Here is a 25,189-nt window from a genome sequence, read left to right as displayed (position 1 = left end):
GAGCCATTTCGAAAAGGTTTTCAAACTGTTGGTTATGTTGTACTTTACTAGGGCTCAGTTTGTCTGTTTAGTGCTTATGGCTTGCCTCCTCTGATTTATAGAACATTTCTAAGTTTTGATTTAACTTATTTCAAATCTGTATTTATGTTACAGGCTCTTTGGGTTTTTTCTATCCTCTTGTAACTTTTCAAAGATAGATTTAAAAACAATTTTTTTGTTTTTTCTTTTTAGTTTTGTTGTTGTGGTTTTTTTTTTTGTTTGGTTGTTTAGGCTGCACTGTGCTGCATGTGGGATCTTAGTTCCCAGCCCAGGGATCGAACCTGTGCTCTGTGCGGTGGAAGCACGGAGTCTTAATCACTGGACTGCCAGGGAAGTCCCTCCCCAAAGATAGATTTTAAAAATCCATAGATTGTATTATTTTGGAACACAGATTTGGTGAGTTTATATTACCCTGAAAGATTACCCAAGGTTGAGAAATTGGGTAGTTTAAAAAAAATACTATAGAAACTACTAATTTTTTTTTTTTTTAATATTTCAGCTTACTTTTTTTTTTTTTTTTTTAAATTTTTGAGTTTATTTATTTTATTTATTTATTTATTTATGGCTGTGTTGGGTCTTCGTTTCTGTGCGAGGGCTTTCTCCAGTTGCGGCAAGTGGGGGCCACTCTTCATCACGGTGCGCGGGCCTCTCACCATCGCGGCCTCTCCTGTTGCGGAGCACAGGCTCCAGACGCGCAGGCTCAGTAATTGCGGCTCACGGGCCTAGTTGCTCCGCGGCATGTGGGATCTTCCCAGACCAGGGCTCGAACCCGTGTCCCCTGCATTGGCAGGCAGATTCTCAACCACTGCGCCACCAGGGAAGCCCAAAACTACTAATTTTTTTTAATGGACTCATAGAACCCTTGTGACTCATTACCCAATAGTATCAACACTCAGAAAGATTCCTGATGTTTGAGTGACAGAGACTGGGGTGACCTTGGCGGGCCCTGGTGGGAAGAAGAACGTGTGGGCATAGGGCGCCATCTTGGCTCCCCCAGTGCCCCCTCGGAGCCCTCTCAGCCTCAGTCACTTGACCGGGAGAGGAAGAGACTTGTACCTATACCTTACATAATAGTTTCTATATTTTCCTGGATATATACACCTGTATACCTTGTGGCACCTGTTGTTGTTAAGTGATACCTCGTTCCATTGTTTACTTCTACTTCTATTATTACTCTTACTAAATTCTCCCCAGTCTCAATGAAACAAGCAGAATAACTAATTGGGAGAAACTCTGCAGCATTCCAGGAAGTACAGATTAATATTTAATCCCATCTTAATGTGCATTTTCCATGTAGTTTATTAATAAATCCCTTAACACTTTTGTTTTGGTTTTTCCTGAGATGATTTAAAAGTTACTTCACTAGTAATGTGAAGAAATGATTAAAATAGCAGGCTTTTGGGAAAACACATTTTAAGTGCTATCACCATTGAACCATGGGATGGTGACTCATCTACTTTCCTGTGCTTTTGTGTAAATCTCTACTAATTGTATGAACCTGTTATTTATGATGTCTATTAATCTTGCCTTCTCAACTTGCTCTGACACTCCCAGAGGGAGAGACACTCTACTCTGCCTTATATTTTTACTGTGATCCTCTCAGTACCTAGTACCAGACTCATTAACCTATTGGTACTCACATACATATTGATGGATTTAAAGTAATATTTTGTTTAATTTACCATGACATGTGGTATCTCATGAAAATGTGTGATGACCTCATCTTTTGTCTACTATAAAATAGTAGGTAAATTAAGTGTGCGTGCTGCGGGCTGTCGTGCAGGGAGAAACTCTTCACTTACATCTGCACGCATGAGGTGCCGGCCACAGGAACCCCTTGCTGTTTGCACCTCCCTGCTTTGATCATCAGCCAAGCATTTGGTGTTTAGCCATAACACGAAGGAAAGCATCCGAAAACTATAAGAATTTTAGAACAGCCAGATGACCTCGGTTCTCTTCAGCTCCAGATGTGAAGTAATCACGGAGTCTGACTGTGACTGGTTTTCTTTTCAGCACAGCACTGTTTTGACTCGGGTCGATGTGGCCCACGCCGCGTGGAGCAGGCACAATGAGGCCGGTCTTTATCGAAGGGGCAGTGCACTGTGCATTGTGCAGTTTGGGGTTTGTTTTCCTTTGGCTGACGATTGGGAACCTCCCATTTTCCGAGCAGTAGTAACACCCCTGGAGGCTGGCCCTCCCACCCAAGCGGGCTCTGCAGATCCAGCCGGCGGGGCTGACCACTTGTGCCTGGGAAGTCAGCTTCCTTTCCGTCCTCAGGCCTCTGGCATGCGTGTGCCTTGCACAGCCAAGGACTCGCAGCTGTCCCAGTTGCAGACTTTCTGACTTGCGTTTTCAGCCGAGGATGCAGGCTGATAAATTCAGGACAAGTAGTAGAAATGTCAAAAAGGAGCTGGTGATCGAGTCCCCCCAGCAGTGCAAGGATGCAGCCCAGGGAGAAGTGGAAGCAGAGAGCCCTGGGCCAGTGCTGGTAAGAGGGCCCCATCCACGGGGCTTCTGCTGTCTTCTCCACGCAGTGCTTTTATTGCGTGTGCATGCTCGGTGCCTTCTGGCTCTCTGGTTTGATTTTAAACTTGCCTTGCCTATTTCTGGCGAACTCTCTTCTCTGTTTCCTCCTGTAGATTGACTTCAGTTCCACTTTGATTCTTCTTTGGGAGGAAAGATATGTTGACGTTTTGTGGGTGAATGTGGTTTCCAGGAGGCTTCTTTGTATAGAACAACTATGTATTGTTCATGTCTCACCTAGCTGCACTGTTGTCAAACGTAAACCCAAGAGGCACATTGTAATTGCCTTTTACAGGATTGAAAAACGTCTTTTGCAAAATTAAAACATATTTACATTATGTATTTATGTGATTGTGAAAATTATGATGATGACATGGGGGGAGTGTTAAGGAACATAGCTGCTGAAGTTACATGTATTCTCACTCATTTTAACAGGTTTGCCTTGAATTGAGCAAAGCAAGAAATAACCTAAGCTTTGAACCAGTTAATAGAAAAGTTTCTATTTTTAACATTAGCTAAACTCAGAGCAGTTTGGATAAATTCAAGTGCTTCGGTAGACTTTGTAAGGGAGGAATGTGAAAAATGGTTTCGTTGTTATCATCAATGAGTAGGTTGTGCTTCTCTCTCGGAATTTCTTTAGTACAATAAAGGCACATAATTTTTTAAGCAAACTCCAAAAAACCACCAACATGCCCTGTGGTGGGGACAATTGAGCCTTTCAAAGGATCTGTTAAAGGGATTGTTAAGCTTGTACTTAGCAATTTTATATAGTGACTTTTTTTTTTTTTTAACACAGAGGTTTATTTGCTGTTATAAAGTGTTTGGTTAATGAACTTAATTTTCAATTAATGTCTTTAAGAATCTGAACTTAAACTTCTCTGTAATGCATTTTATTTGAATTAAATTGCCTTTGACCTGTGAGACTGCCTTATATTGTATTGCCTTCAAAATTACGTTGCTAACCACGAACTGAGAAAGTCAGTAAAGTGTGATGGGCTTTTTCACTGTAGGTTTTCATCTGAGAGATTTAGGCCCCCCTCCCTGCTCCCAACATTGTTTAGAGATGTTATTCGTTATCTTGGATTCCTTTCTGCTAGCACAATAGTTCATTTATCCATTGAGAAGCTTGAGCAGCTTTCATGCAGTAGTAGATTTAACCGGTTAAAGCTCCCAGCTGATGTCGCTTATGATTTCTTGGAGGAAGTTGTGTGGTTTGGGTTCCCTTGTGAATATTCTTAAAAATCTTTTGTCAGTGTTTCTCCAGATGTGTAGAAATATTTGTCCAGAGGATTAAATACACTGTAGAAAGATGCTCTGTGAGTTTTTTTTTTTAATCACCCAAGTGACTTTTAAAAAACTTGCTTCTCTTTCTTGTGCTCAAAAAATCAGCTGCTTATGTCCCAGTTATTTGTTTAGGTCAAATCTCACTCCAGGCAGTTCCACGGGGAGTTCGTTTTCCACTGTAATGGATAAGGCTGTGCTGGCTGCAGCTGCACCTGGTGGGAGTGCTTGTGGGGACTCAGAAGCTTCTGGCAGCATGGAGAGCTCTGGCCCGTGCACCTGCAGAGAGAGGTGTGAGGGAGAGGGGGAGGCAACAGTGATACAACAAGAAACTTTTTCTTATCTGATGGTGTTTCTCTTCTTCCGTTGGGGTAAGCAAGATAAAAAGAGCTACTACCAGATACGAGAAGCAAGGATATTTAAGCAGAGCCTCTGCCCAGGGCAGATCTCCTTACCTGTGATTCTCACTGCCCACAACAAATGAGAATTCAACACTCTGCTCGGAATACAGCTTTTCTCCAAGATGATTTTTTAAAAGTATGCCAGCACAGCCATGAGATCTGTGTGTTGTAGTGCTGTTTGTTACTATTATGTTAGTAGCCCGTGTGCCTGTTGAGAATCCCCAAGTCTGTAATGTTTACATGTAAGTAACTTACTTTGAAATCAAGTTTTGCTGATTTTAGTTATGTACACAATCACTCCTTGGGGAAAATATTACATAGTTTAGAAAGCAAAAAAGTAATTAATGCATATAATTAGAAAAATGAATAGTGTAAAATAGGGAAATGTAAAGTACCCTTACCTTTAATTTCCAAAAGTGCCCGCCATTTATTATTTGGTGTATAAATTTCTCCAAACTTTCTCCTGTGCACATAAAAATATAACTTATTGTGTATGTTTGGAAAATGCATAGTACTATAAATTTCTGCATTAATTTTCTCCCAGAACATATCAAGAATATCTTTCTTTGTCACCACGTATAGATTTATGTCATCATTTTTAATGACTGTACCATAATTTGATTCCATTTGTTTCCAATTCTTTGCCATTAGTACAATGTATAATCATTGAGAAATGGCTTTGTGGGCTGTGAGTGACTAACAGTGAATGTACCAGTAAACGTATCTGAAAGCACTTATGCTGGTCAGAAGTACTTTTTCTGTAAAACTTCTATCAGAAGTCAATGTTTCATTTCCCTTAGCAGTGGCTACTTGTTCCATGGTAGGTAAAGTCAGTGTTTCTAAGAGGAGTATATATTTGGACATTACAGATTTTCAGAGACTGCAAGGTTCAACTTACAGGCACCTATGCAGGGAGGTTGTATCCCTTCACTGTGACATAAACGGGAGGAAGTGCATGGTGAAATTTCCCCTTTCCTCTCCAGGCTCACTGCCAACCCTATAGAAAAATGACCTTGTGGGCTGTGAATGACTAATAGGGGAACAATCAGGATATTCTTGATGTCTACAAGTTAGTTACCCCACTGAATTTGAATACCTATTTTTTTTTTTTTACAAATTTTTTTTTTTTTAATATTCATTTATTTATTTATGGCTGTGTTGGGTCTTCGTTTCCGTGCGAGGGCTTTCCCTAGTTGCGGCGAACGGGGACCACTCTTCATCGCGGTGCGCGCGGGCCTCTCACTGTCGCGGCCTCTCTTGTTGCGGAGCACAGGCTCCAGGCGCACAGGCTCAGTAGTTGTGGCTCATGGGCCCAGCTGCTCCGCGGCATGTGGGATCTTCCCAGACCAGGGCTCGAACCCGTGTCCCCTGCATTGGCAGGCAGATTCTCAACCACTGCGCCACTAGGGAAGCCCTGAATACCTATTTTTGCCCCCCAAACTCTAACGTAATTCCTGGAAATAATTTTTTCTAATTGTTACGGCTCAACAATTTAGAGGAAAAGGGTGTGGCCTCAGAGAGTCAGAACTGGCTGGGGTATATGTCCTGTGTGTTGCCTTTGCATTGGGTGACTTTCAAGAGGCAGGTGAGGACTGCAGCACAGGTCTTACTTTGCGAATTTTGAAGGTTGTAAGATGTGAAGATGGAGAGAGCTGCATTTTCACATGTTAGGTATACTCCTTAGGTATTTTTAAAGAAGTATCTTTTCAGAAACACCTTTTCCATTTTTCTTTTTTTAAAAAACAGCAATCAGAACTTTATTTATTGGCCTCACCACGTGGCCCGGGATTGAACCAGTGCCCCCCTGCGGTGGAAGTGCAGAGTCCTAACCACTGGACTGCCAGGGGATTCCCAATTTTTGATAATTTTCTGGAATCTTCAAGTGTTAAACACTGAGTTCTTATTTTAACATTTTAAAGAACAAATGATTAGCTAAATGACCACGTGAGAAAGGAACATGTGTACCAGTGTAGAAAGGAGAAGGAGACTGGGCTTCTGGTTGGACAAGTCAGTGCATTACCTGGAGAAACCTTTTCTCCCTTAAGTTCTATTTACTCTGGAAATAGCAGAAACGAATTAAGGTACAAACCCTGAAGGATAAGCTTATGGGTAATGATCATGTTGTTGTCAATATCCTATAAGACTTAAGAGGACTGTGATTGAGTTAATTAAATTATACTTATAAAGCTCTTCTCTTCTAAAGCTTTTCTGCATCTCTATGGAAGTCTTTAGAAATAATTAATTATATTATGTTGATGATACTTAATATGTAGTTTCTTTTTTTTTTTTTAAATACTGAGTAGTAAAGGAAGGAAGTTCCTGCAAGCTCTGTGTAATGACATATTCCCAGGTGACAAACAACAGGACATTTTACTAATTCAGAGCCATCAGCCTTCACTATGCTCTTTGGTTTTCCCCTTCATTTGTTTGTTTGTTTGTTCATTCAGCCACATTTATAAGTACTGAGGTTTGCCAAACATACTGGGTGGTGCACTGGGGATACAGGGCTGAGTGAGATACACGCTCCCTCTCCCCAGGCAGCAAGGTCTGGGTAATGAGGGGCTTCCTTCCTCAGAAATGCTTTTCACGTGGTAGTTTTTAGGCACAGTTGAGTGTTAATCTCACCCATCCTTTTCCACTTAGGCAGACAACACTTAAATCATCATCAGCTTCAGCAAGGACACATTCTATTTTTTAGCACCTAAAGCAGGCCTAGCCTTGCTTTACTGAAGGCATAGGGACCTCTGTTCACATGAATAGTCTGTGTGCTTGAGGCCCCGCTATTGCACCGTATTTTGTGGAGCGGTTGGTGGAAGGAATCTTTGGGAAGTGCATGCTTCTCTTACCCCAGAGAAGGGGCTTCCACAGCTCGTATCACTGCCTCATTACAGCACTGAGCCACTCATGTCTTCTGGGAGGCTTGCTCGTACAGAGCACAAAAATCCACCCAGCTCCGGTGAGTTTCTTTTCTCATGTCTGTCATCAGTGTGGAGGCAGAGTGGCTGGTCACTGTTTTTTATAACAAGGTAATGGCAATTGCTTGCTTGCTTGCTTTTTTTTTTTTCGCTGTAAGGATAAAAATAGAAAATATTTATATAGTGCCTTGTTTTGTGTCAGACACTGTTTTAAACCTGTTTAAACATTATTTCAGTTAATCCTCCCAATTCCAGGAGGCAGGTACTGTTATTATTAGTCTTTTTACGGATGAGGAGACTAAGCACAGAGACGTTAGGTAACCTGCACAAAGTCATACATTTAGGAAGTGACAGAGCCAGGGTTTTAAGCTGCCAGTCAGATTTTCCAGAACCCATACCTGAACACATATGTATGATTCATTAACAAAAATGAATGTATTCCTTATGCTTGACATTGGGATTATAAAGATGGAAAAGAGGGGTTCAAAATTCTCTGTCCTTAAAAAATTTTTTAATTGTTAGAGAAATGCCAATTTCAAAGTGACAGAACAACAGCAGTTGAATAGCACAGAAAGATAAAGAGAAGGATGGTCATGCCTGAAGAATTTGGAAACATGAACAAGATGGAGTTGGGAGTTACGTCACTTTCCTTTTGAGTGTTCCGTTTTATTATCTTCCCGGAAAGTTATACAGGAGCATAGATTGGTGGAATATCTGACAGTCTGGAGACATCTTATTTTCCTCCCTAGATTTCTTTTTTTTAAAACTGATTTACAGCACGATCCAGGATAACCCTGAAATGTTTATTCCCTAATCAGTACAATAGGCACCGTGGTCCCCGTAGGGTTTAGAGGAGGCTGCCAGTTGCCCAGTGTGCTCTACCCTTTGACAGGTAGTGGCTAAATACAAGATAGCAGAACTATGTCACAGGCAATGGGTGGTGTTGGGTGGTCTCAGAGAAAGCACTTTGGAGACCAGATTCAGCTTTGGTCTGGAATCTGCCTTTCAATCTCTGAGGATGACCACCCTTCCCTCCCCAACTCCATGCCAGCCCGGCCCTGGCTTTAGTACTTTTCTCGTCTGTAAAATGAGAAGCGTGTAGTAAATAATCTCGAAGGTCTCTTCTGGGGCTAAAGCTCTGTATTTCAGGGTCATTAGCTTTGGTCCCAGAATAACCTGTGATGGAGTCAGATCCAGATCCTAGAGTTTCAGTTTCAGGTTCTAAGCTTAGTTTATCCAAAATCGTTTGGGTTTTGCACTGTAGGAGCTGTAAAACAGGGGATACTGGATTTCCACCCAATGTAATGAATAAGATGAGTGCAGTGGGTTGGCAAACCTGGAAATAAATAGAAGTGGTAGCAAATTTGCAGTTACCAGGGATTACTGTACAAGAGAGGCAAGAAGACCTGGCTTGAGCCTACAGATGACATGACTGAGTATAATTTTTAGAAACAAGAAGACTTGGAAATTACAGTTTATCCTCAACTTTCCAGAAGTTCGAAATATCCCTGTAATGTGATACAGCTCTTCCGAAGTTTCTCTTAGAGTACCGTTTTGAGGCTTCAGAAGTTTTTAGTGCTCGCTTTCCAGACAAGTGTACGTGCCACCTACTAGCGGGTCTCTGAGTGCTCTGCCGGGTGCTCGGGGAAGAGCCAGTCTGAAGTTCTGTTTTGGGATCTCCTTGCTGTGGGGAGCTGTCACTACTAAGGGAGAAGCAGAAGTGAGTGGTACCAAGGGCCCTGCACTCACGGTCAGGAGTCCTGGGTCCTATGTCTTCTAAACATTTGACATTTCTAAGCTGAGATTGCATTTCTGTCAGATGGAGGTAGTCGTGGTGTCTGTCCTCCAGACTCCTCATCTCCGAGGGTTGTCTGGCTGCCCCGGTCAACTTTACTGCATTCAGTCTTTTCTTACTTCGAGCCATGCTCCAAAGTGCCACCAGACCAATCTTTCCAAAACGCAGATACGGTTATTAATTTCCTCCCTAAACCCCTCCCCTGACTTTCCTTTGCAGAGAAGGCAAAGCACGGCCCACTTGACCCTCAGAAGTTGGCCCTGAACTTGCTTGCAGGTCTCCCTCATCTACTGCACTTTCCAAAATGCGTCCTGACCCGGGCCGTGTATTCTTCATCCGGGGGTGCTTTCACACCCGGGCACAGTGCTTCTTTTGCCTGGCATGGCTTCACTGCCCGACCTTTCTCCTTCATCCTTCAAGTCCCGGTCACATGCCAGCTCCTCCAAGAAGCCTTTAAAACTCTCTCCCCACATCTTCCCGTAGACTGTGTTCTCCGTGGCCCATCATGGCATCATCATTCTAGCGTGTTAGGTTATTATGCATCTCTGCTGTGTTGTAGCTAAGGCTTGTACTCTAGTCTCTCTCACTAATGCGGGGGCTTCTGCCCCACAGGAACCATGGTTTTCTTTGTATTGTCTCTGACATAATGTCAAAGCTCCCCCCGCCATTTTTTTTTTTTTCTTCTCGGCATCACCTTTGCAGGATGCGAAGAACAGGTTGCAGAAAGGGCTTCTGGGAGAGACGGGATCTGAGGATCATTCTCCCTCTTCATTCTTCCCTCTTCCACCTTCATCACTTTAGCCACTAATATTCAAGTATGTTGAAATGCCAACAAGTAAAAAGGGATGCACCTAGAGGAGCCTGCTTGGCTAAATGTGATGTGGGTACTGTGCCCCCAAACTCTCCTTTGCTTCTGTTATTTTCGATCTAAATTAAAATGTTAGCTAACACTTTGTGACTTGAGGACGCAAGTGCAAACTTAGGTGACCAGGGTCAAAACTCTTCTATTTCTTCCTCTTAGCCAGCACCCTTTCCATATGAGTACTGCTTCTTCTCATCAGCCACACCTGAAACTGTAACATCACCTTTAATGGTTGTAGGACATTTGGAAAAAATCAATTGTGTGACCTTATTACCAGAATCCCAGTAAATTGATTATACGTGGAAAGGCTAGTGGAGACCTACAAGATGTAGGGCAAGGAAGACCACTCTTCCTCGGGGGAAAGAAAGGAAAGCGGGGCCTGTTAGCAACACTGAACAATGTAGGTCACCTGCTTTACTTGACCAAGACTCGACCTGACTGTTTTGTCTCTAATAGGGTAGTTTTCCCCAAATTTGTCTTGTGTCCCCAAGTGAAAATTTCAGGAAGTGGTCTGTCCTTTGTTTAGCCATGAAGTATTAAAAATTACCTGTGTGTTAAAAAAAAAAATATGTTTCATACAGTCTATAATAGTGCTAATAGAACTATATAGCATGAGCCACATATGTAATTTTAAATTTTCTTGTAGCCAAATTAAAGTAAAATAGATAGGTGTAATTTATTTTAGTAATATAGTTTTAACCCAATATTTCCAAAAGTATCATCATTTTAGCATTTAATCCTTATAAAATATCAAGGTGTTACACATTCTTTTATTCATACTAAGTCTTTGAAATTTGGTGTCTGTTTTACACCTATCACACATCTGAATTCAGGATAGTCACACGTGGCTAGTAGCTACTGTAGTGAACGGTGCAGGTCTATAACCTTACATATTCCATAGCTGAAACACCTCAAACCAGAAAGTTGTCATTTTGGTGGGTGAGTCATTGGATGGGGTGGGGAGGAAATGCATGATGTAAGTTTAAGGTTGGGTTTTCCTTATGAAGATCATGTCCTTGAAGTATTCGGAGGTAATGTAAATGAGGTTCTACCTAATGGCATTAAAACCTCGCATTCAAACCTGATTCTTCAGGAAGATTTAATATTTTGGAGTATGATTTATAATGTACTTGATATGGAAAATGAATATCCTTCAGGAAAGGGCTCTGCCTTTTCCCTCTCCCCCGTGAGATCATGGAGCCTGGGCAGTTCAGTGTAGCTTACGTTTCCAGATCTGAGAGCAGGGCAGAAAGCCTCAGATTTCTGTCCTTGCTGGAGGTGTGCAGGCTGAAGCATCACAGTGTAGAGCAGTGTTGTGCATTTCTCATACAAAGAGAAGTGGAAGCATTAGGGGAGCGCTTCCTGTTCTGGAACTCCGAAATTCCATCACGTGTCTTGCTAGCGGGTGATGGGAAAGGTCCTGGGCTTGGGGCCAGGAGACCCACGGGTCACCATCTGTGAGACCTTTGTTAATTCATGTAACCCCTCTGAGCTTCAGTTTCCCCATCTGTGAAGTGGTGATGATACAACCATAAGAATTTTGGGGAGGTTTAACGAGAAGATATATGTGTGATCCAGCAAAGGCATGTTTATGTTGTAGGGACTAAAATTCTCCTGTATCTGAATGACACTTAGCTATGTATGATCCCCATGACCACCATTCGGTGAGGTCCTGCTCTGTACCAGGCACTGTATATTGAAACCCTTCAATAACCTTGTGATAAAGATAAGAGAAATTGGTACTTTTCCCATTTTCAGATGTGGATATGGAGATTTAGTAACCTTGTCTCAAGGCCACACAAACGAGTCGAGCTAGGATTCTTTTTTTTCTTTTTTTTTTAGAAAGCTCCCTTATGTATGTATGTATGTATTTATTTATTTATTTTTGGCTGCATTGGGTCTTCATTTCTGCGCACGAGCTTTCTCTGGTTGCGGTGAGCGGGGGCTACTCTTCGTTGCGGTGCGCAGCCTTCTCATTGCGGCGGCTTCTCTTGTTGCGGAGCATGGGTTCTAGGCATATGGGCTTCAGTGGTTGTGGCACGCCAGCTCAGTAGTTGTGGCTCGCAGGCTCTGGGCCCGTGGGCTCAGTAGTTGTGGCGCATGGGCTTAGTTGCTCCACAGCATGTGGGATCTTCCCGGACCAAGGCTTGAACCCATGTCGCCTGCATCGGCAGGCAGATTCTTAACCACTGTGCCACCAGGGAAGTCCCTCGAGCTAGAAGTTTTAGAAAATACTTTTTAATATGAAATTCTCAAACACACACAAAGGTAGGTAGACTAGTAGAGTAGTTCTCTAACTTGGGTGGCATCACAATCACACACAGATCACAATCAGATTGCGTGACCCCGCCCCCAGAATTTCTGATTCAGTGGGTCTGGGGTGAATGTGCATTTCTAAAAAGTTCCAGGCGGCGCTGATGCTGCTGGTCTGGGACCATGCTTTGAGAAACACTGGACTGATATGAGGAATCCCCATCCACCTGTCGCCACCTCCAACAGTAGTAACTATTTTGGGGACCAGGACTTCAATCCTAACTCCCCACACCTGCCCTTGGTGGTCTCTGAACTGCCTTTCTGGTGATGACATGCTCAGAAACTCCTGTGAACCAGAAATGTGTTATGAATTCCATCCCCCGCCACCAATATTTTCAGATAAGTAGCTTAAAGTAGGTTGTTTGGAAATCTGACGAAATCTGGCTTTTCGAGCCCTTTAGCCTAATTACTTAACCTCTTTATTTCAGAGTTTCAAAAATAACTTTTATCGACATAGGAAGAATTAAAAATTTCAGGCCATAATGCTAAAAAAAAGGGGAGGGAAAGTATTGGTTGGAACAGAGTCTGTAGTATAGATTTAAGATAGAATCATTTAGGCACCTGCCGTGGTGCATCTCTTTCTCTTTTGCTTTCATCATCACTTTTCACATGTGAAAAAATGGCAGCCAGAATTAGCCGCTGGGCTGGATGTGTGTGTGAGAGATGCTTGCAGAGCTGCTCCTCAGGCGCTCCGCCTGTTCTCGCTCTCCTCACACCCTTCTTTACCCCTCTTAGGCTCATGCCCTGTGTCAGGATAGAAAGAAGACACTTGTGGTGCTGTCTGCAAGGGTGGTCCCTCCTCCACTCAGCTCTCTCCTTGTGCTCCAGAGGCACAGGGCATAGAGGAAGCCCCCTAGATCCCTTGTTCTCTCTGGCACCCCCATTGAGCACAGCTGACTAAATACAAGCAGTTATGCAGGTTTTTGTTAACTGGTATTATTATCTTCATTATTATCTCAATTCCCATTACATTTTCTAGATGCTATTGACTTGACAGTTTTTCATAGAGTCTTTAATTCTGTTCATTTTAGTAATGGGATAATAATTTTGGAAAACCAGTTATTTATAAAAATGACAAATACAAAACCCATACACTTATCCTTCCATTAAATTGATTGATTTTGAGCGTCCAAGTATTGCTCATACTGACATGCCTGATTAAATAAAATCTCTCAGTGACAAGTTCTCTCATTTGAGTGCTCTTTTTAGTACTGTGTAAAAAGGGAATTCAGCACCTTATCAGAGTTTATAATATATAAAACTATATTCAGAAGTGTGTCATTCTTGGTGTTAGTCTGTTCTGAGTGTAACACCACATTTCAGCATGAGAAATATATTTAGATGTGTACAAGTCTGGTGTTCATTATGCGTTCTTCTAAACATTCTCCGGTTCATCAGCTGTTATGGTTTAATGCTCAGGTTTGAGCTTTCTTCTCAGTCCAAGCTTAGATAGGGCTCCCTTTTATCTCCAGTTTTCTATAGCACGTGCTTGTGCATGTTGTCAGTGAACATGCAAAATTTAAAATGTAGAGGCTTAGAAGAAGAACAGGGACCAAGGAAGAGCATGGTCCGGGAGTCAGGAGACCTGGGATTCAGGCCCAGCTTTGCCAGCAACTCTTTCCGGGACCTTAGGACAGTCACCTAACTCCCATCCATGCTCCCAGGTGTCTGTCTGTAAGACGAGAGGGCTAGAGCAGATAATCTCAGGTTCTGATGTTTGCACAATTGTAGTTCTAGTATTACTGAACCTCCTGCTCCTTTTAAACATGCATGATTCTGAACAGCTGCTGAGACCATTGTTCCTACACACACTGATGCAGTCTGGAGAAGAACATGTATTGCTGAAGGAGAATGTGATCATATGTTGATTACCATGGTCTCCTAAGTTCTAATGTCCTGGGTTAAGGGAAGAAGACCATGTGTATTACAAGGAGATGGGAGGCATTTTCCACAGCTGGAAGATGTATGGACCTAGTTTTATGTCTCTCAGTCTTCACTGGTTTGCTGGCTTCCTTAGGGCCCTTTACAACATGGCCCACCTGCCACTGTGGCCTCATCTTTCACCACAAGCTGTAGTCTAGGGGTGGCTTTGAGACATGTGGGTACCCCAGGTGAGCTAATCACTGGGACGACCTCAAACACAGGCTATTCATGGGACTTCCCTCGTGGTGCAGTGGTTAAGAATCTGCCTGCCAATGCTGGGGACACGGGTTTGAGCCCTGGTCCAGGAAGATCCCACATGCCGCGGAGCAACTAAGTCCATGCACCACAACTACTGAGCCTGCGCTCTGGAACCCGCGAGCCACAATTTACTGAGCTCGCGTGCCACAACTGCTGAGCCTGTGTGCCGCAACTACTGAAGCCTGCGCACCTAGAGCCCGTGCTCTGCAACAAGAGAAGCCACCGCAATGAGAAGCCCGTGTGCTGCAACTAGAGAAAGCCTGCGCTCAGCAATGAAGACCCAACGCAGCCAAAAATAAACAAATAAATAATTAAAAAAAAAAAAAGACATGCTGTTTAGATAGTTGTTTATTTAAGAGGGGGGACTGAGGGCTGCCTGGGGCAGAGGTGAGATGGGACCCCTTGTGCAGAGCTGCTCGTCTCTGACTCCAGTGTTCCCACCCTATTCAGAGAAACCGAGGCCCTACAGGTAACTATCCATCGTCTGTTAAGCATATCCATTCCAGGAGTTCCGCTGCCGACTTCAGGCGGCTTGTTCATGTATTCTTTGCAGCCGCATCGAGTACCCTTTCAGAAAGGCGTTCTCATAAATGTAGTTTTCTGCATCGCATTGGATTTCCAGTGTTGCAGGCACTGGTGCCCCAAGCCCTTGGCCAGCTGCCAGCTGCTCCCTTCATGCAGCGCTGCCCAGCTGTTCTGAACTGCCCGCTGCTTCCTGAACTCACCCTGCTCAGAGGGGATCGACCAGGCCCTGGAAGAGACTCCAGCAACTTCCTATTCATGACTTTGTGTTTTCTTTAACCCCTTCCCTCTTCTATTGTACAGATTTCAGGCCCCACAAAATCTGGTTCCATCCGTGAGCGCACTCCCTGGCTTCTCCGTTTTCTCTGCCAGGAGCCCCCAGTCCACCCTGAATCCTGGCTGACTTGTTCAGCTCTTAGACTCGGCTCTGACCGCCTCCTTTAGGAAGCACCCGCGTTGTTGGGCCCCTTTGCACACTGAGTGCCTGTGCTATGCCAGGTGCTGTTCAGGGGCTGGACAAAGCAGAAATAATACAGATACAGTAAATAAAATAGAACTCTTTGCCCTCATGGAGCTTGTAATCTAACTGGAGTGGGAGGGGGAGGGGAGTCAGGTTCATTCTAGTGGGTCAGATGCCACTCCTGGGTTCCCGTTGCTGTCATTCTGCCCGGAATTGTTCACAACATCCACCTTCCCTCTGGATTGTGAGCTTTCTGGGGTGGGGGCTGTGTCCTTTATATCTCAGTGTCCGAAAGACCTGGCACAACGCGCATGGATAGGCTCAGAGAAAATCTGTGGAGAGAAGGAACATATAACTGCTAATAGCATTTGCACATGAGGAAGGGAGGCAGCTGCTAATTTCCTGTGCCCACCCTAATTATAGGAAGCTGAGGAGTTTTCCTTCAAATCTGACAACTTCAAGAAGTTCCCGGTGGGAGTATAGAGTGAGTGAGAGTTGTGTGCAAGACGGTAGTGCAGAAAGGCTCGGGGGCCACAGTGATTAACATCTGGTTGCAGAAGCCCTCTCCTCCTTACTGCAAGCCATCCCCCTCCCCAGCGACAGTGCTGGGGTCCTGTTGGCAATATTGAGAAGTGCACCATTTTGAAAATGGACTCAGTTCCACGAGGGATTTTTACCTCAGCTGGTCGAGTAGCTTTTATAGCTCTGCAGATAAATCAAGGAAGTCCTAAATTCTTCATAAGCAGAAGCGACGCATTTCTCATTTCTTAAAATAGAGTGCTCCAAGAGCTGCCATTTCCTTAGTTTGCTATTTCAAGAAGTGGCATTCAGGGTTTCAGCTTGTGTTAACATTTAATTACCAGGCACACAAAGGCAAGAAATGACTAGAAAGTTCACGGGAAGCTATCATGTCAGAGGGAAGAGCAATAGAATCAGAAAGCCTTTTTGTTTAGCTCTTCCCATGGTTTTTGAGGCTTCATGCATGTTTGGCCAACACTGAACTCATTTGTGGGCTGATGCTCTCCAGTTCTGCTGGATTCCAGGGGAATCTCATTTTCTTGGTGCTCAGAAGATCCCCTGGCTTCTGATTGCCTGTGGATCTGGAATTTCAATTTGCGTGGCTGTTGAGCAGCCAGACGCAGAGCAGCAAATGCTGTAGGAAGGACTGAGTTCAGAGAGGCTCAGAGGGAGATTGACGGGAGGGCACGTGGATCATGCCCGTTGGCGCCCCTGAGAGCCACGTGATCACTGGAGGCTCGCCTGCTGCCCGCTGCTTTGACCAGCAGATGGGGACTGGTGGCCTTGGTGTCAGTGGCTCACCTGTGCCCATGATGTCCCTTGAGATGGAGGTGCTTCTCCCCACCATCTGGTTACATGGCCCTGGCCTCAGGCTGTTCCTGTGAGTCTCTTCCAAGGAAGCCAAGGCTTTGATTCTTTGATAGAAAACCGTCTGTGGACCCTGGTGACTGCTCCATCTTCCGCCCTGAGGAAGCGCCACACAACCCTCGATGAGCAGTGTCCCTTGGGATTTACCACCCGCCCCCCCCGCCCCCCCCCCCTTTCTCCTCCTCAGTGTTAGACCCTGCTGCTCTCATGGAGCTGCCCTCATGGGGGGGGTGGGTCTAAAGTGCTTCTGTGTGCACCCCAACCCCCCAGCTGTTCTCAGTCCTTCCTGACACAAACTTCATCGATACTCAATTCAGTTTATAATGTAAGCGTCTATTTGGGTTTTCTTTGGGCTCAGTCCCTGAATTCCACTGTCATCTCTATTTATTATTATATATTAATAGTTTTCTCTGCGTTCGGCCTTTTGTTTTTCCTTTTTTTGTGAGAGTCCCTGCCACTGTTGTCTGTTTAATTTAATATGTTCCTGGAGGATAGAGGAAAGTTTTTGTAAACAGATTGGTAAAATTGAATGTATGTGTAGCACCCACTCAAAAACAAACAAAAAACTAAGATTACTGTCATGCAAGCAGCATATTTAATAATAATAATAATGGTTACATTTATTTTGTGCCTACTGTTTGCCAGGCTGTGTCAAACATTAACTCAACGAGGCCCAATAACAACCTCACGTAACTGTACAGCTTAGCTTTCTTAACCACTGTATTATAGACTGCCTTCAACTCGATCAATATCTGTGTGGCATATACGGCGCTATCAGGGCAGATCCAGGTTTTCTGAGCAATGAAGCTTAGAATTTTGGGGACTTTTAAGAAAAATAATTAAAAAGTTATAAATATAAAATTTACAAATACAAAATTTGGCCTGGAAGTGAATATTTTAGAATTTGAATTTAGAATAATTTAGAATTTGAAAAGAAGTCACAACAAATTACAAAATTTAAAAAGCCAAATTATCAACATCGGAAATACAGGAAAACAACACATTTTTATCAATGAGTCTCTTGACACACCTCAGTAATAACTTTCTTCCCGGCATTTTTTGGCTTCATACTCCTGTTACCTCTCATATGATCATGATTTTGTATCATCATTCTGTGTGGCAAGAATAGGTCATTCAATCTTTCCTGTAGCAAGGTTAGTGGAACTTTGTATTTTATTAATCATAGTTTAGAAAAGTTTCTTCTAGCTCTGCAACATTTGGTAACATCACATAAGCTTTTAGGATTGGATAAACCTCTGTTAGGTTTCTTCTGTACAGGAGCTGTGTGATTTGGGGGCATTCTCAGTTTGCGCAATGACTAATCTCAAGCACCTCCTAGCAGTTCTGGCCCAAGCACCTTGGGATGTGCCTGTATTGCAATATGGCCCCTGTGTTGCACCTCATATCGATTTGCCTGTGTGACACTGGGTGGACCGACATAGTGGGCCATGTTCCTGTAAATCTTCCTAAACCAGGATGCCAGGCAGCAGTTGAACTCAACAGGGATGTGTGTGGGGCCTGGAGAGGGGTCTGTGCAAGTGAGGGGCATTCAGCTGTCTTAATGGCAGTCACTGTGTCTCTGGGTCCTGGGCTAGATGCTGCGGGAGCACAGAGATAAGGAGACCCGGCCCTGTCTCAAGGCACTGATGGTGGAGGAGATGAGCTGTCCGTGGGTCCTTTCAATGCAAGGCGGAAGGAGCTGCACCCTAGGACTGACACTAACCCAGATGCAGTGGGCAGAGGCGGGACAGGCTGCCTTTTAACGGGCTGAGGTGGTGCCCCAGTTATATGGCCATGCATTGCATGCCCTGGGGCTAGAGCAACTGCGCTTTAACTTTTTTGGCATCTCTGCCTCTGTCAGATTTGCTTTTTTAGAGGAAGGATTCTGCTGCTGAAATAAAACATCTTTGGACCTCTGCCTGAAGGGCTGTAGGACTCTGACAGGTGTATCGGTGTGGGGAGCGACAGGAGCAGGCCTGTCAGAGACAGTGAACCACATTGCTTGTGTCATGGGCGCACGGGGCTAGAGATGTGAACCTGTGCATCTGCCTGCCCAAGGAGGGCTGCGCTTTCACGTTAAGGAGTTCAAAACCTTGCCCACCTGAAGAATTCTCATTCTTCCCATAGCACTTGTGAAGCAGCACTTCCTTGGTGAAGTGAGGAGACTTTGCAGCCCGTGGACAGTAACTGACACCACCTCCCGCCCTAGCTCTGCGTTAGCGTCTGCCTGCACCTCTCGCTGTACTGAACTAGGTGTTCACGAGCCTGCTTGCCCCACTAGTCCGGGGTTTCTGTGACTCAGTTCCATGGCTATTCTCCAGGGAAGGACAACCCTCCCCCCAAAACTGGGTATCACATTTAGAAAGTAATGTGTATATACGTTTCTGGGGGGAGGGGGCCCATGGTCTCAAAGGGGTCTGTAACCCCAAGGAGGTTAGGGAGCTCAACACTGGGCTTGTTCCTCGTTCATCCCTAAGTTTACAAATTCCAGCACAGTTCCTGGGTCATCCTGATAGACCAGGGGTTCTTCAGAATCCCTTGGAGAGCTTGTTCAAGCATGGTCCCCATTCCTGGAGTTTCTGATTCAGGCTTGGGATGGGGCCTCAGAATTTACATCTGTGTGAGCTTCCCAGGTGATGCTGATGGTGCTGTTCCCGGGACCCCACTTTGAGAACTGCTGTTGTAGACTGTTGTGGACTGAAAGTACCACAGTCCTCTCCCTGTCTGATTTCACAGTAACCGAGAACTGAATGTTCATAGATAAGGACTTTTAACCTCCAAACGGGGGAGAAAGCTGAAGGACTCGTGTATAGATTGAGTTACATGTTTTACACACTATAAATGCACGGTACATGCACTGTACATGTTCTCAATGCCTTAGACTCGGGAGCTGGCCAAGCCCCATTGTGCTTAGGGAGACACAGTGTCCTGGAATATTGAAAATTCAAACTGGTAAATGTGCAGGGTTCTGAAACCTGGTAGTTCTGATGGCCTAGGAGCAGTTCTAGGAGTATTGACCATTCATCAATTTGGGTAATTCTGGACCCAGATTTTTTTTCTTTTGAATATAAAAAATCAAGAACTTGTATGTAAATTATCTCAATAGAAAAAAAAAAAGTAGCTCTTTGTATAATCAGGCCTCATAAGATGGCTGCTCTCTTGCTGTCTTGTACATCCCCTGCCCGATCCTGCCCTGCGTCACCCTTACTTTATGCACATGATTGCCTCCCTCTCCTAAGCTGACGGTTTAGTCAGTAACTTACCTGTGTGATTGGTCCGAGAGTGACTGTTGTAGCCCTGGGACTAGACCAGCTCCAGTGTGTTTGGTCATCAACAGGAAACCATGGCCCTCACCATGGTTGCTAGCCCAAAGAGCTGCAGGGGGACGTGTTCCAGCAGTCCCCCTGGCAACCGAGGAGCCCTTCTGATGTCATGCCCCCATAACTGATAGCCTCCTCCTCCCCTGTATAGCGAAGATTGCTGTTGTGTCCTGCCTGCCGTCAGCTGTACTTGGTCAGGTGTCGCTCTGCGACTTAGGCCTCTGGCTTGTAAGATTCCCTGTTCAGAAAATCGTTGATGTCTGTGTCGCCGACTCCGGGTTCTTTCTTTGGCCTCATGGCCGGGCAGTTGCAAGGATTGCAGGACTCTGGGGTGCAGCCCGACACTCTTGGAGTTATGTCACCAGGACAAGCATTGAACTTAGGTGTGTTGAGATGGCTTTAAAGCCAAGGCCACGTGCCAGCTCTGTGCTAATAACGCCTCCTTCTTCTGAACCAGGACCAGGGAACTGGCAGTCTGATAATTAACCTAACTTCACTTTGCTATTAGTGGACATTCCTGTTGCCAGTGATGCTGCGGGCCAGTTTCCTACACTAGTGCGCTGTCCCCCACACTTGTGACCAGCTGGAAGAGCTTAGTGGAGCTGAAGAACACTGAACAGCTGTAACCAGTGAATCATCAGTTTAAAGAAGAGTGGAAAATAGGCGATTGTGCTCTTGACTCATAGTTTGGTAGATACAGGCCCGCCTCAAGTCTCCCAAGCCCCTCTCTTCTGTCATTTCTTTCTGTCTTCTTTTTCTGTCTTTATCTTGCCCTTATGTTTCCTCCATCCCTGCATCTTCTACCTCCGCCCCGCCTAGGTGTCGGTCACTTTTGTCTCTTTCTCTCCCCCATCTCCTTCTTGACCCTTTTCTCTTCTTTCTTCACCAGTCTTCCTTCTCAGCCTTTCTCCTGTGATAGTTTCTTTCTTTCTTCCTCCTGAAATCCACATGTAGAGTCCACATTGTGCCAGTTATTCGTGTTTGAAGCAAGAGCTTTTTGCCTTGTTCTTAACTTAGGTAGCAGGTGAGTCGCTCTGCGTTGGCCCCTTTTCCTTGGAGTCAGTGGTCCTGTCGGGGACAGTGCTCCCTGCAGCTGCCGAAGACCTCTGCCCAGTCAGGTCTCCAGGAGTCACTTCGTTGAGCAACTTAAGGGTTTGCACAAGTTTCAAATCTTCCCAGTCCTGGAGTCCCGAAGACCAGAGAAGACGTGTTATTCTTCTCTGAGATTTCCTGTATTTCTCATTCTTCCCTGAGATTTCCCTTATGCCATTCTTCTATGGGCTTTCCTGGTTAACGTGCATCATAAGTCTTTAACAGAAACGCTGGCTTATAAACTCTCCACAGGCGTGCCATGGTTGAGCATTGGTGAGCACAGACCCTTAACAAGGCAGCCTGGAGAAGGAAGAGTTCCGATTGATAGAAGACTGGGTTCTAGCCCCGTCTGCTGGCTACTTGGGACGCTCAGGCAGTCAGCTCAATTTGTGATCCTCAGTTTCCAGCCTCAGTCAAACGGAGTGACGTTTCCATGCCTACCTTTTAGTGGTGTTAAAAGATAAACTGAGGCATATTAAACAGGTCAAGAGTTTATTTGAGCAAAAATCGATTCAAATTGGGCAACACCCAATTCCCAGTGGTGGGGAACACTCTGATGATAGGAGCTGGGGAGAGACTTAACATAAAGAAAAGTGCAGAAGCAAAGAAAGGAATAATTGATTGGCACTAGCGTGAAGCCTAGTCGGCTGTTTGTGCTGGGTTGTCCTTAGTGTTTTGATTTCATTAACCTTGAGGCATATACAGGCTTACATTTCAGTTTGCTTATGTAGACTGCCACCTCATTGCATTAGAGCCACCTCAGACTGATGGCCTCCTTGTTTAATTAATTTAACAGTGGATTAAGTGTGATCATCTGTGTGAAAACACCTCAAAAATTAACAGTGGCCCACAAAAGCAAGGTAATCCTAATACCTACAATATTACATTAAATACTGCCAAGATACCGTCAGGGGAAAACAGTAGTTCATCTAATTAACAAAAGCGTTATTTGGTATGCTAAATAGCAAAACTGATTTATATAACTGAATATGTTACTGATTTATATAACTGAACATGTAACTGAATATGTTTGTTGTTTTCATTTACTAAACCTTTAAGAAATCCAAGTTCAGTCAAATGGTGGGAAGTGTCATTAAATGCACTTAAGAAGCTGTAAACATTGTATCAGTCCAGAGGCAGAAAACACATCAGTTGATTGAACATGGAAAATTAATATAGAGAATTATTAAATTGGTAAAAGGGGATCAACTACTAGGGAGTAAGGGTAACTCTAAAGCATGGATCAGCAAACTATGGCCCGTGGGCCAAATCTGGCTGTTGTACTGCCCCTCCCCCTGCCATGCCAGTTTTATTGAGATGTTGACGTAACATCACTGGGTTGCCTGTTTTTGTAAATAGAGTTTGATTGTAACACTGCTGTGCCCATTTGTTGACTATGGCTGCTTTTGCTCTGCAACAGCAGAGTTTACTAGTTACGACAGAAACTGTAAGTCAGCCAAAATATTTGCTCTCCGGCTCTTCACAGAAAACCTTTGCCAACCCCTGCTCTAAGAATACAAGCCTAGTCTATCCAGGGAGCAGAGACCCAAGGAAAGCACAAACTTGGAAGAGCCCCACAACCCTCCCCCCCCCCCCCCCCCCCCGCCACCGCAAACCTGCACCCAAGGCTAAGATTCAGGCCTAGGTGGAGGGAGTGTGGCCCTGGTCTCTGTCTGGACAGTGGAGAAGTCAATCTGCTGAGGATCTGCAGGCTGGAGGCTGGGAACCACCTGCTGGGGTGCCTGTGCAACTTCTGCAGGGTGTGCGCCCCTGGGTCTCTCCCAGAAAGCCCCCAGTGGCTGCTGGGCTATAGGAACAAAGCAAAAAACCCAAAAACCAAGGAACAATTCCAGAACACTGGAGCCTGAGAAAAGCCCCTTTCTCAGCAGTGTCCCCGCAGCACCCTCTGCTAACCAGGGCTAACACTGCGGCAGTTTTCTGAGAAAGCAGTCTGACCTTACCCTGTGGCCTGGAGGGAGTGGAGCTGATGCTCTGTGCCGAGGGGCTGGAAGGGGAGGTACCCAGCTGAGGATTCCCCTGGGCCAGCTGGTGCCTGTGGAGGTGCCCAGGGCTGCAAAACTAGGTCACCCGCTCTGGGCTTCGCTGGCTGCCGTCATGTGCTGGACACGATACGGGGCAGGGGAGAGTGCAGTGTCTGTTCCATCCTGCAGTCTTTCTCCTTCTGACCTCCTTGTAATGGAAGTTTAGCTGTCAGAATCCCGAGCTCTGTCACTGTAGAAAGCTCTGTGCCTTTTTGGATTTTATTAGGAATATAGTCATGGTTCCTAAAGAAAATGTTATTGATTGTGACATTGATCCATTTTGCCAACAAGCACCTGTAGATTGATTACTATATACAACATAACAAACTAAAATAAAGGAAGAAATGATTGAAGTTGAATTAAAATATTTTGGAGAATACTTTTATTTTCTGTGTCAGTTCTTACTTAAAAAAAATTACTTGTGTAAATCTTTTTTTTGGCCTCTTTTGAATGTAAAAACAGTTTAGCATTACAAATATTTTAGAGGAAGAAATTACCTACACTTTCACAAGATAGCTTTAATTTTTTTGATTGTGTATATTTTTAATCTCTGTCCATAAACGTGTACTATTACCCAATTATAATAATTGTGCACTTGTTTGAGCACTGTGTTTTTTCCTCAGCATATCATGACATCATGTAGAGTCTACTTAAATCAAGTAATTGAAGTTAAATATGAACATTTTATTCTTATATTGGGCAGAGCAAGCTGACTGCTTCGTTAAGAAACTTGAGAACCTCATTGGCATAACACAGTAGATGCTTTAGTTCTTGTTCTCAGGCTATCTCAGTGCCTGTTTCAAGCAGACAGCCTTCTGCAAGGTGATTCAGGACCCACACTCCTTTCGTCTTGGGGCTTCACCCTTTCCTCAGGCCTCCTGAGTCCACTGCTGGATCCTGTGCATGCTGCTGGCAGAGGGGAATAGGGAGAGAACAGGGGAGAGAGGCCATCTCAGCTAGCTTGGGCAGCTGTAATATCAACAGAGTGGGGCTTAAACAACAGATATTTATTTCTCATAGTCCTGGAGACTGGGAAGTCTAAGATCAAGGCACTGGCAGATTCAGTGTTTGGTGAGGGTCCACTTCCTGGTTCGTGGATGCTGTCTTCTTGCTGTGTGCTCGCATGGTGGAAGGGACGAGAGAGCTGTTGGAGGTCTCTCTTATATGGACACTAATCCCATTCATGAGGGTCCCACCCTCATTACCTGATCACCTCCCAAAAGCCTCATTTCCTAATCCCATTATTTTTCAGGGTTAGTTTTCAGGACACAAGCGTTCAGTCTATAGCAGAGGCTTTTATGAGCCAGGCTTGGCAGCGACCACATCCCTTCCAGTCACACGCCGTTGGCCAGAAGACAGTCACATGACCACACTAACCATGGGGAGGCTGGGAAATGTAGTCCAGCTCTACTTGGAAGGAAAAGAGACAGATTTTGGGAACACACAGAAGACTCAGTTACAATTCCTAATTTAGATGGCACATACCAGATGTTTTTAATATATTTCCTATCTTTATATGAATTGTATTTTAATATATAGAGGATTTGTTGAAATTGTGTTATCAGATGATTTTTTATTAATTTCAAAAATAATCTTGCAGTAATGAATTTATTGATATAATGAATTTAAATCTGATAAGTGTGTGTGCGCACGCACGCACGCGTGTGCCTTTTTTAGCACTTGGCATACTGTGCTATAGTTAGTTGAATATGTATCTTTATCCTCGACTTAGCCCGGTTAGTGCCTTGCACGTGGGAAGTGATCACTGAACACTGTGGCAATGACTAGAACTAGATGAGATTTTTATTGAGAATAACTTTGGAAATAGCTAGAAAAGGCATATTCCCTCTTTTCTTTCCCCAGTTGCTCGTTGCCTCTTTCTTTGGATTAGTGCATGCCAGGGATGATCATCCTTCCCCCCTGGGGGTCACCCACAAGCCCTGGTTTAAGTACTTTTTTCCCTTGCTTGCCTGATTTTGGTCCAGCTCACATTTCTCTATGTTTAGGTGTTGCATATGTAAGTGTATAGATAGTTCAGGTTAGACAGGGATATTTTG

At 44.4% G+C, this 25,189-nt stretch overlaps 1 protein-coding gene across 11 annotated transcripts in view; it reads left to right on the top strand.

Moving 5' to 3' along the window:
• The window catches only part of DOCK9 (dedicator of cytokinesis 9), a 281,315-nt gene that overhangs the window by 101,964 nt on the left and 154,162 nt on the right, over window positions 1-25,189 (top strand). For 4 of the 11 annotated variants that reach the window (XM_068526946.1, XM_068526940.1, XM_068526942.1 and 1 more), the window contains exon 1: window positions 2,369-2,527. The exons of the other annotated variants lie outside the window; for them this stretch is intronic. In XM_068526946.1, coding sequence (XP_068383047.1) covers window positions 2,402-2,527 — 126 coding nt within the window. In that variant the 5' untranslated portion in view covers window positions 2,369-2,401. Of the gene's footprint in view, window positions 1-2,368; window positions 2,528-25,189 lie in introns of those variants that run through there. 11 annotated transcript variants of the gene reach the window in all.

The sequence above is a fragment of the Eschrichtius robustus genome, chromosome 18 (genome assembly GCF_028021215.1).
Source record: "Eschrichtius robustus isolate mEscRob2 chromosome 18, mEscRob2.pri, whole genome shotgun sequence".
Classification (NCBI taxonomy): Eukaryota; Metazoa; Chordata; class Mammalia; order Artiodactyla; family Eschrichtiidae; genus Eschrichtius; species Eschrichtius robustus.
Note: the sequence above shows the minus strand (reverse complement) of the source record. Positions and strands in the feature narration are given on the sequence as shown.